We start from the raw sequence: 15,989 nt of genomic DNA, 5'->3' as shown, positions 1-15,989 counted from the left end.
GCGGGTAAAAAGGCTGAAAAAAAGACATGGCCATGTGGTAAGATTGCTCTTAAGGGAGTTTAGTGGAGGAGTGGCCTAGTGGTTAGAGCACTGGTCTTGCAATCCAGAGGTGGTTGGTTCAAATCCCACTGCTGCTACTTGTAATCCAAAATCTAAATAAAGGGCGTGTCGGAGGAATAGCAAAGGCATGGACATCCTTCTCACAGAAACATCCACATTTAAGGAAGATTGCTCTTACCGCATGGTCATGCGGGGGAAGCACTTACTGCTGGGTAACCCCCTGCAGAAATATTTTTTAAGTATTTCTGCTAATGCTGGAAATGCCTTGAGCTGGGGGTGGAACTACTGCCGGCACCCACATTGCTCCAGTGGTAGGGCCAAATTGGAGCACGGTAAGCCCACGATGGGCTTTCCAATGTTTAGTAAAAGGGCCCCTTAGAAATGCAGCATTTATAAGTCCAAAGGTACAGTGGAGGGTAAAGCCAGGACTGGCTTGGCCTGTCCCTAATAGCATGGAACTCAGGGGCCCTTTTACTGAGGTGGGCTGCACTATAACTAGTACATGAATTTCCCACGCACTGAGGCCACTTTTAGTGTGGCTGTAAAATGGTCACATTTTCTATTTTGCCTATTAGTGGCCACATGCTAATTTCCCCATTAGCGCATGGCCATTAGCGTGTGAGCCCTTAACTACACCTATTTTTTAGGCAGTAAGGGCTCATGTGCTAACCACATGCTAATTGGTTAGCACACAGTGATGTAGTTTTGCTAAATGATTAGCGCTGGGCTCGCCTACACCTGAGCATGCCCTGTGGTAGTGTTGTTTTTTTAATATTAAAGTTTCTTTATTCAATTTTCAAAAGAACCAACAGTAAATGGGCAACTCAGTCTCTAATACACCATAAGATGCTCAATATGCAAGGATGTCCAATGTAACAAGAAGCAAAACACAGTTTCACATCTCCCCTGAATGTGCGGTAAGCACGCTTAGTCAAAGGACCCTTATATGATGAGCTTAGCCTAAGTAAGCAACATCAATATTCATTCCGTTTTATTCATAACTCTACAAGTACTGACCTACCTAAGAAAAATACACCTAAGAAAAATACACTTTTAAAATTCTGTTTTACAAGGTAGATTTGGGAAATGTAATTTTAGAAAAACAACCCATATCCCCACTTTTAATTTTTGTGCTCATTAATTTCACATATGTAAGTAATAAGATGCAGGCCATTCTTACTGTGCAGACCATTAAATCTGAGCAGTAAAGGGAAATGGGACTTGATATACTGCCTTTCTGAGGTTTTTACAACTACATTCAAAGCAGTTTACATATATTCAGGTACTTATTTTGTACCAGGGGCAATGGAGGGTTAAGTGACGCCCAGTCACAAGGAGCTGCAGTGGGAATTGAACTCAGTTCCCTAGGATCAAAGTCCACTGCACTAACCACTAGGCTACTCCTCCAGCAGTGTCACATAGTGCAGGTTTTTTTTTTTTTTTTGGGACTAAACTATGGAGGAGTGGCCTAATGGTTAGTGCAGTGGGTTGCGAACCTGGAGAACCAGGTTCAATTCCCACTGCTGCCTAACATTCGGCAGTGGGTTAAAATCCTGTGGAACCAGGTTCAGTTCCCTTTGCAGCTCCGTGTGACCCTGGGCATGTGACTTAGCCCTCCATTGCCCCAGATACAATACACTTAGATTGTGAGCCCATCAGGGACAGTGCAAATAGCTGAATAGTTATATGTAAACTGCCTCGATTCGTGCTTCAAAAGTGGTGGTAAATCAAATTGATAAACTTAAACCAAGCACTCATGTCATGTCTGTTGACTTTCTATCATTGATTCACGGGAAAGGGTTGATAATACAGGTTGATTTTTGTTGATCCTTCAAGGCCAGCTTGCTGTTTGTATTTTAAATATTGTCCAGACCTAGCAGTCATTTAAACAAATGGACACACAAATGTTGAATTAGTGAAGTTCTTTAATAATTACATTGGGAACAGCAAGAAAAAGGATTAAGTCAAACAAAAGACACATGCAACAAACAGAGGTGCAGAATCATCTTTCCATTGGCTAGAAATTTCCAACATTGAATGAAACAATTGAACTCAAATGACTTACTCCTGCTTTCATATCCACATTTCCATTCCCACTTCTGTCACTGCTACTTTGTGCTCTTGACTCTACTCCAACATTTATGACATTTGTACTCCTGTTCTCTCCAGTTTCTTCAAAGACATGAGAAAATACAATGGGTTTCCTTATAACATAAACGTTAGTACAGTTAGCAGTCACAAAATGCTAACCCAAAAGTTGCCATGAATACAATCTATTAATTACAGAAAGAGTCCCGAGTTCCTTTTTAATTCTTATGTCTTGAAAAAAACTCTTATCTCATTCTTAATTACTTCCTATTGTCTTTGTCCTCTTTATCAATTCAATAGACAAGTCAAAAATTACATCCAAGGGTAGAAAATATTTAGGAAAGTTAAGTGCCAGTCAAACCTTATCAGAGTTGGGGAAAATGTAATTATTTTGCAATGTTTAACTTTTTTGATATTTCTAGTTTGCTCTTTTGTATTTACTTTTTTTTTTTTTTTTACAGTTTTCCTTGTTCAGTTCTTGTGGGGAATAGGCATTTTTAAAAATTCTTTCCCAGACTTTGTTACTCCTTTCGCCTAGCCTCCCTCACCATCTAACCAGAGTCATCACTTCCACTTGCAGCCCAGTAGGGGCCACAGGATCCTGTTCTCTTCCAATCATCTGGCTAAGTCATGCCAGGCTGAACCTGAAGGTTCTTACCTATGTGCCCACTCCCATCTCACAGCTACGAACTTGTCATCTCCCAGGCAGACATGCAAGGAGTAAAATTATAGTCTCTCATGTAGCCATGCACCTGTGATTTTTTTTCCATCCCTGATTATGTATTTTTATTGAAAACAGGATATCAGAAAATTCTAGAGCTGGATCAGAAATTTACTGGCATTTATGCCCTGAATGGAGCTCAGTACCTAGGTAGGGGAAAGAAACAGCAATAAATGCCCCCTGCACCAAGGGATTATTCTTTTCTGTCTAAATTGTGCATCAATGCATACAAGAAGCATGATGTGTAATTCTGTTTGGGTTATGACATACCACCAGTCCAATCATATTGCTCATAAGGAAGCCAAAATTATTTATAAATGTAACTAAGGACTTGGGCATTCTTTGGCAAAAACCCATTCAGACACTGACCCAAACTTGCCATTACAAATGGGTTCTACTTCTCAAGATTTGCGCATGAGTCATGAAAATTACAATCACAGAGGATGCCCTGATTCCCAAAGGGTTTATTATGAAACATCACAACATTCGGCTCCTCCCATCACTTCTATTTGTTTGACCAGCGAGCCTTTGCCCCTCAGTGGCTTGTCTGGGAAGCACAGCCTGTGTGCAAATGTGCCCCAGCAAATGAAGTGGAGGAGAGGTAACATACTCAAGTACTATACATCAGTATATAGTACGGGAATTAATTCATCCTGTTTTACGCAGCATCAGTTGTTCATAGAAGTCAGTCCAATAGGAGCTTTTATTTGGTTTCAAAAATCTAAACTTTTTTTCCATAAGCTTGCTATTTTTGACTAATTATATAAACTATGTGCAACATATTCATAACTTAACATCTTGGGATTACTGAAGATATTTTTGGATGACTTGCTGATAGCCAGGGCTCATATAAGCTCTAGATAATCGCAGGTTCTGATGGGTGTTTCCAATTATGCAGAAAATTCTTTGCTGATTATTAGTAAGTAGGTCTTAGTGCAAAATATGGTAGCCCATATTGATAACCTCTCCCCCAAAATGTGGAACTTTTCACATGCCTTTCATTAAGTAAAAACAATACCTCGTTAATGAAGTGCGAATCCTGAAAGACACACATTTAAATTAATCCAATAAAAAAGTATCACCCTTTATTTTTCTTTTTATCAACCTTTACTTTCATATATTCAAATGGACTAATATGGCAACCACACTAGTTTATGCATATTATGGAAAAGATCTATAAAAAGTCTGTTATTTACAACTGATGCTGCATAAAACAGGGACTCGTCATTTCAGAAAATATTTGTACACTGTATAAAAGCAATACAAATTTAAGATAAAAAAAAAACAAGCACAGCTTGGTATAGTTATCATGCCATGAAATGTCACTGGCTTTATAATAATTTACGACAACTTGAAAATGTTCTGGTATCCATATAGGATATGAAATGCTTCCACCTATTATATGGTAAGCATGCAGTGAAAAATATATACAACAAAAGCTTTTACCAATGGGCATGGTATTTCTGTGTACAGGCACTTCAGAATCAAAGTGGACATATTGGTTTCTTGAATATTGGTAATGTAAAAGATGAGTTCTGATGTTCTAAAAGCTGATGAAAATCAAATTTTAAATGAAGTACTGCCTTAAGAAGCTAATCTATGGGGGCAGTGACAGCCCAGTGATATCCATCTCAAAGTGTTTTTCCAAAGTTCCATAAGGAAACAAAGGCTGTAAGATCATGAGACAGAAGAAGTGATGTCACCATCCCCTTCCTGTGTCAAGAGGCAGTGTAAGACAGTTGAAAACTGGGTATCTTCTGCATTGGTACCACCCACGGGTATGGTTTGAATCTCATTTTAAATTTAATGATATTAAAATATATAAAAGATAAAACTCATGAAAGTCTTCCCCTTTTAAGAATTAAGACATGCATAAACAAATATGAATTGAATAAATCTTTTTGCCTCTCTGTATAAAATGCTAAGAAATGTAGGTGGACATCACCAAAATGTAATCTGGTTAAAAAAAACTTCTTTCAGAAACCTTTTCTGCTTATTTTCACATTGCACATTCTCAATTATTATACAACTCATTACAACTTTCTCCCATCTCCCCATAATGCAACCATTATTACTTGATTGCACCGATTCAGAGTCCAGACATATTATTGCTTATGTCAGCATTGTAGTCTTGTTACAAAAGAGGAACAGAACAGCTAAAGCCTTGAGACCTGCCTGGGAGAGACACAGGAAATGCTTGCACATTTGGAATGGTATCATACTAAGACTGAGAGCTTGCTTCTAATTCTTATGTAGAGGACACTATTTTGTACTGCCAGCAGCAAAAAAAACAGTATCATTCATGATTAATGTTCATATAGCCCTCTAAAGTACGTCTTTGAGGTTAACTTTTCTGCAGAATATTAAGTCTTGATGACCACAGTGAATGTCTGACCTGGTAAGGCATTGTTGCCATGGAAGATCAACTTTAGAGGTGGCACCAGTGTAATAACACACTTTGCCTCCAGTTCCACAGGACCCCAGAATACTTATGCATGCATTCAAAGTATTGTTAAGGCTTCAAAATGTACCAAGGCACTATACATTCTAATTCTGGTAGTTCTTTCTCTAATGAAGAATCCCTTCATACAAACTACTTTGTTCAAACTTAAAGGAGTCTTGTTTCAAAATGCAGCTTTAGTTTGGAAGAAACAGTAACTCTACAGTACAAGCATGGAAATCCCAGAGTCAGAATGAATGGATTTAGTTAATCTGGAAGGTTATCTATTCTAGGAGAGATGGTCAAAATGGTTAATGATCTGAAGACTTGGATAGGCCTCTAGAAAGTAAGGCATGCATATTTGCAGTACTGAAAAACTGAGGGATTGTGGGACTTTGCAGTGATTCTTGCAGCCAGTGCATTTCTTAAAAAAAAAAAAAAATTCAAATGCCATACACTTTGAGCAATTTCCAGTAGGCCAATCACTGACAAAGCAATGGAAAAGCAAAGAAACATAACACCTTATTGTGACAAAGGGTTGATCTACTTAGTAATGAATAAAATCTACACAAAAGTTTGAAATACAAGACTATACAATTTAAAAATGTAAAATCTGTGAGATTATGTAAAACGGCATTAACAATGTGATTTGAGGTGCCAAAAGTTATTTTGATACAGAGTTAACCATTGATTCATACTTTGTACCCCAGAAATCATATTTCTGACATTATCCTAGTACCTTTAATGCTCAGAATGCTACTATGTAAACTGTCAGGCACATACATTTAAACCTGATATGATTGATTGATTGTGATTTTTATGGCCAAGAAGTCCAGAGAAATAATTTCCAAAGCAAAGGTCCAGCCTTCTTCTCTTTGTAGAGAAATAGTCCCTTCATGCCTCTGTAGATCTTCTAAGAAGCTGGTCCTCTTTGAAAACATCTTTGTCTTCTTGGGAGTCAGGGGTTCCGTTTCATCACTCATTCATTTTCTTACAGGCCCCTTAGCCTCAACTAACTTTCGCGCTTCCATTTAACAACCTGCAAGTTCCATGTAGACACTACACTACACCCTCAACACCAGATTATGGGGAGAAAACCCTTTAAACCCCTAGAGTTCTTTATTAAAAATCTATTTTTTTCAGTAGATGACTCAAGATGTAGATATTTGGCTAGTAGTTCAGGTATCGAAATGTTGGTACTTCCAGTAGGTGAGGGAAATTAAATGGTTTCAGGTTTCCTATGCAGAACAAAATCAAACCAAGTTCTGATATGATTTTTGTTTCTTGGTTGAAAATATCAATGTTCTTGTATTGTAAGCAATATCATTTGGGTGAAAAGTTTAATTTTCTATGGTGTTTGGTAAAAGCTGGTGCAAATATTTCTTCTGCACATCTCATAGACTCTTGCAACATTTGAGAAACTTCTCAGTAACAGTGGGATCTCCTGGTACGGAAGAAGTTGTGACCATCTACAGAGTCTATTCTGATGGGTGCTTCAACTGTATTTGGGTAGCATCACTGATGCCTGAATTTTTAAAATGTGGTCTTTTCTACTGTTGCACATTCCAGAACGCCAAAACCTTCTCTGACCCACACAGGTTACAGTACTGCTACAAGGCCACTCAACATTTCGAAAAAGGTGGGACTTGGTTCTTGTGGCTTAAATGGAAGGACGAGGTGGAGGCCTGGATGGGGGAGGAGCTCGGTTGGGAGGCGGTGCCTGAGGAGGCGGAGGGAGTGGAGGCAGCATAGAAGTTGGGGATGGTGGATTTAGAGGTGGAGGTGGGCTAGATGGTGGAGGTGTGTAGATAGGATTAGCTGGAGGGGTGTAGATTGGGTTAGCTGGAGGAGAGAATGGAGTATATGAATTATTCAGAGGGTATCTTGGTGGTGTCTCATTCTTCACTCTGGTAAAATTAATACATCGACCCTACAACAGAAAAAAGAACAGGGTTTATTTTTTAATGCATAACCGTGCAGCCCAGCAGAAGACATAACCTTGTTTCACAGTTTACTATAAGTTTTGTCTTGATGGATTGGCAGACAAGAAGAGAATTCATGTAAATACCTCTGTTGTATTACTTCCCTAAAGTTATTTAAAGTGACAGCAATTTGGGAAATTCCATACACTCTTCTACAGATAATGAGAAAGGATCTTACAAGAAAGTTAATGAGGTCACAGTTGAACATCAAGTAGAAAACAAAATGGCATATTTCTGGTAGATTCTGTCATTTTACACCATAGTTATAAGTGAATCAGTTTTGGTTAGATATTCAGTAGTTCCTTAATCAGTCTTGTCAATCACCAACCAGTTGGTTTTTTATGATATTCATATTCATGAGAGAGATTTTGGGATTCATTTTCGAAACAGAAAAATATCCAAAAAGCTGTACAAAGCAGCAGATGGTCTTTTTTTTGCCAAAATGTCCACATTGCTGTTTCTGAAACCCATTAAGATGTTTTCCTATGCAGTTTGTCAAAATCACAAAGGGGTGTGTTGGGGGTGGGATTTGGGCGTTCTCAGAACTTGGACGTTTTTCTGCCATAATGGAGCAAAACAAAAACGTCCAGGGCTAGAAGTTAGACATTTTGGTCTAGCCCTGTTTCAATCATGACTAAGTCACAAAAATGTGCCCTAACTGACCAGATGAACAATGGAGAGATTAAGGCATGATCCCCCCTTACTCCCCCAGTGGTCACTGAGCCCCTTCCCACACCCCCAAAGATGTGAAAGAAACAGTATGTACCAGCCACTATGACAACTTCAGATGTTATGGCCAGTCCTATTAGAGCAGCAAGCAGATCCCTGGAGTAGCCTAGTGGTTGGTGCAGTGCTCTATAGAAGGGGACCCAGGCCCATATCCCACTCTCACTGATACACTTGTGGTGGAAAGTGTGAGCCCTCCAAAAACCTACTGTACTCAACTGTACATTACTACAATAGCCCTTATGTCTGAAGGTGTCACCAGTATGTGGGTACAGTAGGTTTTTGGTGGGTTTTGGAGGGCTTCCCATATAAAATAAGACGGTAATGGTGAGTTGGCCCCCCTTACATCCCAATGGCTTGTTTTTGTGCATTGTCACCTTGAACTTTTTTTTGTTTTCAAAAATGGTCATAAAGGAAATGCAGTGGCCATTTTTGAAACAAAAAGACGTTTTTATGGTTCAAAAATAGCTGTGTTTGCTACTTGATTTTTGGATGTTTTCATTAAAATCTCTAAAGTCTGATATAGACATCATATAAAAAATGCCCTTCCATGTGTATTTATTTAACGTTTGGTATACCACCTTTCAAGATAAATAACAAAGCAGTTTGCAATAGGGCTATCCAGCAATAAAACATAAAGGGGCCCTTTTACTAAAGTGCCTTAGGCCAGTGGTTCCCAAACCTGGTCCTGGAGGCACCCCAGCCAGTCAGGTTTTCAGGATATCCACAATGAATATTCATGAGAGAGATTTGCATGCAGTTGAGGCAGTGCAGTTAACCTGCAAATTAGCGCACTGTAACTCCTATTGCACACGTGCAGTAACTGTTTTGGTGTTGGGTTAGCAGTTAGTGTGGACAGCGTTTTTTGTTGGGTGCAGTAATTAGGCAGGGTATGGGCAGAGATTGGGCGTGGAGAGCAAACTGTAGGTAGTACTTGCACGCAGGGCCGCCGAGAGACATAGCCTTTTCCGGTGCACTCACACCGCCATGCCCTCCCTCCCGGCCTTCCCCTTACCTTTCTGTTTTTGCCTCCAAGGGGGGGCCCAGGCCCAGCACTAGCAAGCTGCTTCCTGCCTGCCTGCTCCCATGGTCTATCCTCTCCTGCTCCCGTACATGCCGGGAGTCAGGACCCGGATGACTGCATTAAAGCAATATCATGCTAATGGAATCATCCGGGTCCTGGGTGGCATGCAGGAGCAGGGGAGGACAGACCTGGAAGCAGGCAGCAAGAAGAAATTTGCCGCCCCCCCCTCTCTGTGGCCCTGCTTGCACGTACTATTCACTAACTGGGCACTTGTGCATTTAGGACCTAATTCTATATATGTTGCCTAAACAATCGGCACTGAAGGAAAACATGCTTAAGAGTATTCTGTAAACAGTGTGGATTACAGAATATGCTTAAATCCATCCACAAGTCTAGAATTTAGATGCCGACAATTACGCCAATGAAAAGCTGGTATAAATGCCCATGCCTAACGTTAAGCACAGAACAAGTTATCCTATAACACTGCACCTACATTTTAGGAATGCTCACAACCCGCCCATGCTCCTCCCGTTGTCACACCCACTTTTTGAGATCCGCGCGCTAGACTGTGGACTACTTTATTGAATATGCTTAGCGAGTAGTGTGCGTAAATTCTAATTAATGGTAATTAGTGTTGAGAATTGCTTGTTGACATCCAATTATTGGCACGGATTGGCTTGTTGACCAACTGAGTTGCACGCACAAATCAGAATACACCCAAATTTGGGCGCACAACTCTAGTCGCACTATATAGAATTTGCAGGTTAGCGTCTCCTAAACAAGAGGGGCTAAGTGCATCTGTGCTAATTGCGACCAGAGCACCACATGCTAATGGGCATTTAATGCGGAAATACCAAACAGACATGCTGGGTATGCTCCAGTAGTTGATGTGTTAGATTTACGTTTACTGCATTTAAGGGTTCACGATGAAGTACGGTAACTGCAAAATCTAATGCACATTAGTAAAAGGGCCCCAAAATAAATGCGTAATTAACCTGAACACAAGACACAAAAGGGGGGGGGGGGGATAAAATAGCACATCATCAAATAATGAAAAAAATAAGCAATCAATGCAACACAAAAGGGGACCAGCTATATTGCTGAGGCACAAATTAAAGGGAACCAATTCAGTTACTCCAGTGTAGGTCAAATCACTTCTGAAGAGACAGCCTTAACAAAAATCACAGGGCCGATGATTCACTGCAGCAGTCAGCAGTTAAGTAAAATGCTGGCTGCCGCAGTTAAAATGAAACTGGATATTCAGTACCAACCCAGAAGTACTATCTGGTTTGCGGTCAAATTCAGGCAGCAAATTGGATAGCAAACCTCTCTGAACTGTCCCACCCCTTCTGACGCAACTACCTGTTTTCTGAAGGGCAGAATGGTTCAGAGAGAAAGCCCTGATGCAGGCAAAGACTAGAAATCATTTTAAGGTACAGTGGGAGAGAGGAGCCGGGGGGGGGGGGGGGGGGGTATTACTAGATCTTTGCAGGCCGGGCCAGGAAGGGCAAGATGCAGTGGAGGGAGGAGGGAAATGAAGATGCACCCCTTGTCGAAAATTCCTGGCTACGCTACTGGACAGAGCATAGGCAATATAGTAAATTCTGTAGACTGAAATTTGCCCTCCACTCAGTGGTTAAAGGTAAGAGTATACATTTCACAGCACATGTGCTTCTAGGGCAAGGGAAAAGAGATGGGATGGGGGAGGTAGTGCACACACAGGAAGGTGTGTTCAGATTTCTCCCTACTGGTTGGGCCACTTGGGTTTTCTTCTCTTAGGCTTGCCTCTTATGAAAGCAGTGATCAGGATCAGTGCAGTGGCACTGAGAGTCTAATGAGTGAGAGAAGGGGCTAAAAGAGTGTGAGTGAGACATACTCCTAATAAGTGAGACTTGGCAACTCAGGAGACAGAGAGAGAGAGAGAGAGAGAGAGAGAGAGAGAGCAGATGTTTTCAGACTCAGCTGTCAGAAGAGGAAACTCAAGGCTTAATTGTTTGTGTCCTGTTAAAACAAATATCTGAGTTATAATACAGCAGCAGCAGGGATGATTCCACAATAAAAAAAAAAAGAGGAGTTATCAGTTTTTCCTTTGGGATTTGTATCTCCATCTAATAATTTCCACCTGCCTTAACACTTTCTTGAGAGTGAAATGCAACTGAACTATATTACCCAGCCATTCCTATGCATATTAGGTCATGGAAAAGACAATTTCACTAACCAAGAGATCATCAGAATTTAAAGGCATATAGAAAACATAAAAAGAACACGTGTGTGAAACAGCACCAATTCGTTTAGGACTAATAGTGATTTCTTAGAGAAGCTGGAATCATAGCAGCTATAGAATGTTACACATACCTCACTCCTTCAAGGCTCAATGATTTCTTATTGAGTGAGCCTGGGAAAACGCCCAGGGCCACCCAATGGTAGGAACCACCTGATGCTGCTGCTGCTGCTTGCAGGTCTGGCACACCTACCTTCCTCTCTCCCTCTCCTCCTCCCCCTCCCAACCCCCTGTGACTGGCTCCATCCCACCCCCTCTCTCTCTGGCTTCTCCCTGGTGCTGCTCTGGGAGGCTGGCAGCGGCAGAGGCAGCCCTGAAAACTGGCTGTCTCCGGCCAGGAGGGCCTTCCTCTGCTCTGTCCCGCCTCTACTACTACTACTACTTAACATTTCTAGAGCGCTACTAGGGTTATGCAGCACTGTACAGTTTAACAAAGAAGGCCAGTCCCTGCTCAAAGCAGCTTACAATCTAAAGGACGAAATGTCAAGTTGGGGCAGTCTAGATTTCCTGAATAGAGGTATAGTGGTTAGGTGCCGAAGGCGACATTGAAGAGGTGGGCTTTGAGCAAGGATTTGAAGATGGGCAGGGAGCTGGCTTATGGGCTCAGGGAGTTTGTTCCAGGCATGGGGTGAGGTGAGGCAGAAAGGGCGGAGTCTGGAGTTGGCGGTGGTGGAGAAGGGTACTGAAAGGAGGGATTTGTCTTGAGAGCGGAGGTTGCGGATAGGAACGTAAGGGGAGATGAGGGTAGAGAGGTAAGGAGGGGCTGCAGATCGAGTGCATTTGTAGGTTAGTAGGAGAAGCTTGAACTGTATGCGGTACCTGATCGGAAGCCAGTGAATTGACTTGAGGAGAGGGGTGGTATGAGTATATCAGTCCAGGCGGAAGATAAGATGTGCAGCAGAGTTCTGAACGGACTGAAGGGGGGATAGATGGCAAAGTGAGAGGCCAGTGAGGAGTAGGTTGCAGTAGTCAAGGCGAGAGGTAATGAGAGAATGGATGAGAGTTTGGGTGGCGTGCTCAGAGAGGAAAGGGCGAATTTTGCTAATGTTATAGAGGAAGAAGCGACAGGTCTTGGTTATCTGCTGGATATGCGCAGAGAAGGAGAGGGAGGAGTCAAAGATGACTCCGAGGTTGCGGGCAGATGAGACGGGGACGATGAGGGTGTTATCAACTGAAATAGAGAGTGGAGGGAGAGGAGAAGTGGGTTTGGGTAGGAAGAGGAGTGGCCTAGTGGAGGAGTGGCCTAGTGGTTAGGGTGGTGGACTTTGGTCCTGGGGAACTGAGGAACTGAGTTCAATTCCCACTTCAGGCACAGGCAGCTCCTTGTGACTCTGGGCAAGTCACTTAACCCTCCATTGCCTCAGGTACAAATAAGTACCTGTATGTAAGCCGCATTGAACCTGCCATGAGTGGGAAAGCGCGGGGTACAAAAAACAAAACAAAACAAAAAAAAAAGACAAGAAGTTCGGTCTTGGCCATGTTCAGTTTCAGGTGGCGGTTGGACATCCAGGCAGCAATGTCGGATAAGCAGGCCGATACTTTGTCCTGGGTTTCCGCAGTGATGTCTGGTGTGGAGAGATATTGGAAACCATGAGATGAGATCAGGGAGCCCAGGGAAGAGGTGTAGATTGAAAAAAGAAGGGGTCCAAGGACAGATCCCTGAGGAACTCCAACAGAGAGCGGGATAGGGGTGGAGGAAGAACCATGAGAATGTACTCTGAAGGTACGGTGGGAGAGATAAGAGGAGAACCAGGAGAGGACAGAGCCCTGGAACCCAAATGAGGACAGTCTGGCAAGAAGTAAATTGTGATTGACAAGTGTCAAAAGCGGCGGATAGGACGAGGAGGATGAGGATGGAGTAGTGACCTTTGGATTTGGCAAGGAACAGGTCATTGCAGACTTTAGAAAGTGCAGTTTCTGTCGAGTGTAAGGTGCGAAAGCTGGATTGAAGCGAATCGAGGATGGCATGAGAGGAGAGAAAATCAAAGCAACGGCTGTGAACGGCGCGTTCAAGTATCTCTGATGCAACTTCCTGTGGGCAGGATGCTGCAGAGGCAAGGCTCCCACCAGTTTTCAAGGCTGCCTCTGCAGCTGCTGTCCACCCACTGTATCACCGGGGAGAAGCCAGAGAGACTGGGGGTGGGGTGGGGATTGGAGATCTGTTGAGAGGTGCTGGGGGAGCGGCAGGAGTGAGAGAGACAGAGAGAGCATAGGTGAATGGGAAGAGAGGGGGAAGTAATGCTAGACCTTGGGTGGAGGGGCCAAATGGAAGATAAGAGAGAAACCTGGATCAAAGGGGACAGAGAAGAGAGGGGGCAGATGGACTGGGAGGGGGATGGAAAAAAGAGAGAGAGAGAGACCTAAACAGTAGCAGCCTCTATGCTCTCCTCTCTTCCTCCCAAACAGTAGCAGCCTCCATTCCCTCCTTCCTCTCCTCCCCTGAAAAGAGTTAGCCCCTGGATTCACCCATAGCCCCCCCCCCCCCCCGGGACTGCAGAGTCCCTAGTGGTCTAGTGGCATAGTCAGAACAGGTGCAATCCCCAGTCACTCTTGCCCATGCTATCTCTGCCATTAAAATGGCTACCGTGACCTTGAACAGCAGTCTAGCGAGATTGCTGCTGGAGCTGCTGCGGCCTCCAGCTATTCAAGGTCATGGCAACATTTTGATGGTGGAGACAGCGAATACTCGAGCTGTCCCCCGAGCCTTCCCTTTGATACAACTTTCTAGTCCTGTGAACAGAAAGTTGCAGAGGAAAGACTCATTGCTGGCAGGAACAGTGGGTATGAGTCGTTGCTCATTGCCAGTAAGGAACTGAAGGATTTAAAAGGTACTGGGGGGAGGGTGTTTGAGGGAGTGGAATTAAAAGACCCCTGATTGCCTTGTGGGGGGGGGGGGGGGGCAGGGGAGAAGCAGAAATGCTTGGAGTCTTCCCACCACACATATGACAGCTAGGTTGCTGCTAGGTTGGCCTGATTTCAAAGTGGATGGGCTTGTGTTGAAGTCCTCTGCTCAGCATGCAGAGAAAGCCAAGAAAGCAAATAGAATGTTAGAAATCAGGAAAGGAATGGAGAAAAAAAACATAGAATACTATAATACCTTTATGGTGCGACCACATCTCGAAATTTGAGTGCAATTCTGAGTAAAGTGGTGTGGTAGCTGTATTAGTTCACTTTTAAAGGTAATAAATAGAAATAAAACACAGAAAAGAAAATAAGATGATACCTTTTTTATTGGCCTACCTTAATACATTTTTTGATTAGCTTTCGAAGGTAACCTTCAGATCGGAAATAAAGCTTTCCAATGACAGTCTCACAGTCTCACCCCTCCCTATTCCTGTGAGACTGTCATTGGAGTGCAATTCTGGACATCACCTCTCAAAAAATATATACCGAACTAGAAAAAGTACAGAGAAGGGCAACCAAAATGATTAAAAGGACGGAACGATTCTCATTTGAGGAAAGACTAAAGACTAAAGACTAAAGCTCCTCCTCCTTACCTACAAGTGCACTCGGTCTGCGGCTCCTCACTACCTCTCCACCCTCATCTCCCCCTATGTTCCCGCCCGTAACCTCCGCTCACAGGACAAAGCCCTTCTCTCAGTACCCTTCTCCACCACTGCCAACTCCAGGCTCCGCTCATTCTGCCTTGCTTCACCCTATGCCTGGAACAATCTTCCTTTACCCATACGCCATGCCCCCTCCCTACCCATCTTCAAATCTCTGCTTAAAACTCACCTCTTCTATGCTGCCTTCGGCGCCTAACCGCTCTAGATAGACAGAACGCCCCTATCTATCCACTCTATCAGATTAACTGTTCACTCGTCCTCTAGATTGTTCACTTGTCTTTAGATTGTTCTCTTGTCTTTTAGATTGTAAGCTCTTTGAGCAGGGACCGTCCTTCTATGTCTAAATTGTACAGCGCTGCGTAACCCTAGTAGCGCTTTAGAAATGCTAGTTAGTAGTAGTAGTAGGTTAGGGCTCTTCTGCTCGGAGAAGAGACAGCTGAGAGGGAGATATGATAGAGGTCTATAAAATCCTGAATGGAGTGAAACGAGTAAATGTGACTCGATTGTTTACTCTTTCAAAACGTACAGAGACTAGGAGATACTCCATAAAGTTACATAGTAGCACATTTAAAACAAATGGGATAATTTTTTTTCACTCAATGCATAGTTAAACTCTGGAACTCACTGTCAGAGGAAGTGGTTTAGGAGTAGCTGGATTTGAAAAAGGTTTGGACAAATTCTTGGAGTAAAAGTCCAAAAACCATTATTAAAGTAGACCTGAGGAATGCCACTGTTTATCCCCGAGGTTAAGCAGTATGGAATGCTGCTACTTTTTGGGATTCTGCCAAGCACTTGTGACCTGGATTGACCACTGTTGAAAACAGGATACTGGGCTACATAGGAGCCAACTCTGTGGCTGCTGTGGGTGCTTCAGCACCCCCAAAATTGAGAAAATTCCATGTATGTGTCCAGGGAGGGGTTATTTCCACTGGGCTTAGCATCCCCAATAATTTTGAAAAGTTGGCTCCTATGCTGGACCCTTGGTCTGACCCAGTACAGCATCTCTTATTTTCAAGGATGAACAATAGTTCTCCCCAGTCTAGCTGGTTAATAATTTTGATGGACTTTTCCTTCAGGAACTTGTCCAAACCTCTTTTGAAT

General features: G+C 42.8%; 1 protein-coding gene across 1 annotated transcript in view; it reads right to left on the bottom strand.

Annotated features, from left to right (window-relative positions):
• Window positions 1-3,210: 3,210 nt before the first annotated feature.
• The window catches only part of ANTXR1 (ANTXR cell adhesion molecule 1), a 269,622-nt gene continuing 256,843 nt past the window's right edge, over window positions 3,211-15,989 (bottom strand). Inside the window, exon 18 of the mRNA XM_030201863.1 lies at window positions 3,211-7,239. Within this exon, the coding sequence (XP_030057723.1) occupies window positions 6,970-7,239 (270 nt within the window). The 3' untranslated portion in view covers window positions 3,211-6,969. The remainder of the gene's footprint in view (window positions 7,240-15,989) is intronic.

This window comes from Microcaecilia unicolor, chromosome 4 (genome assembly GCF_901765095.1).
Source record: "Microcaecilia unicolor chromosome 4, aMicUni1.1, whole genome shotgun sequence".
Taxonomy (NCBI): Eukaryota; Metazoa; Chordata; class Amphibia; order Gymnophiona; family Siphonopidae; genus Microcaecilia; species Microcaecilia unicolor.
This window is presented reverse-complemented; position numbering and strand designations above follow the sequence as displayed.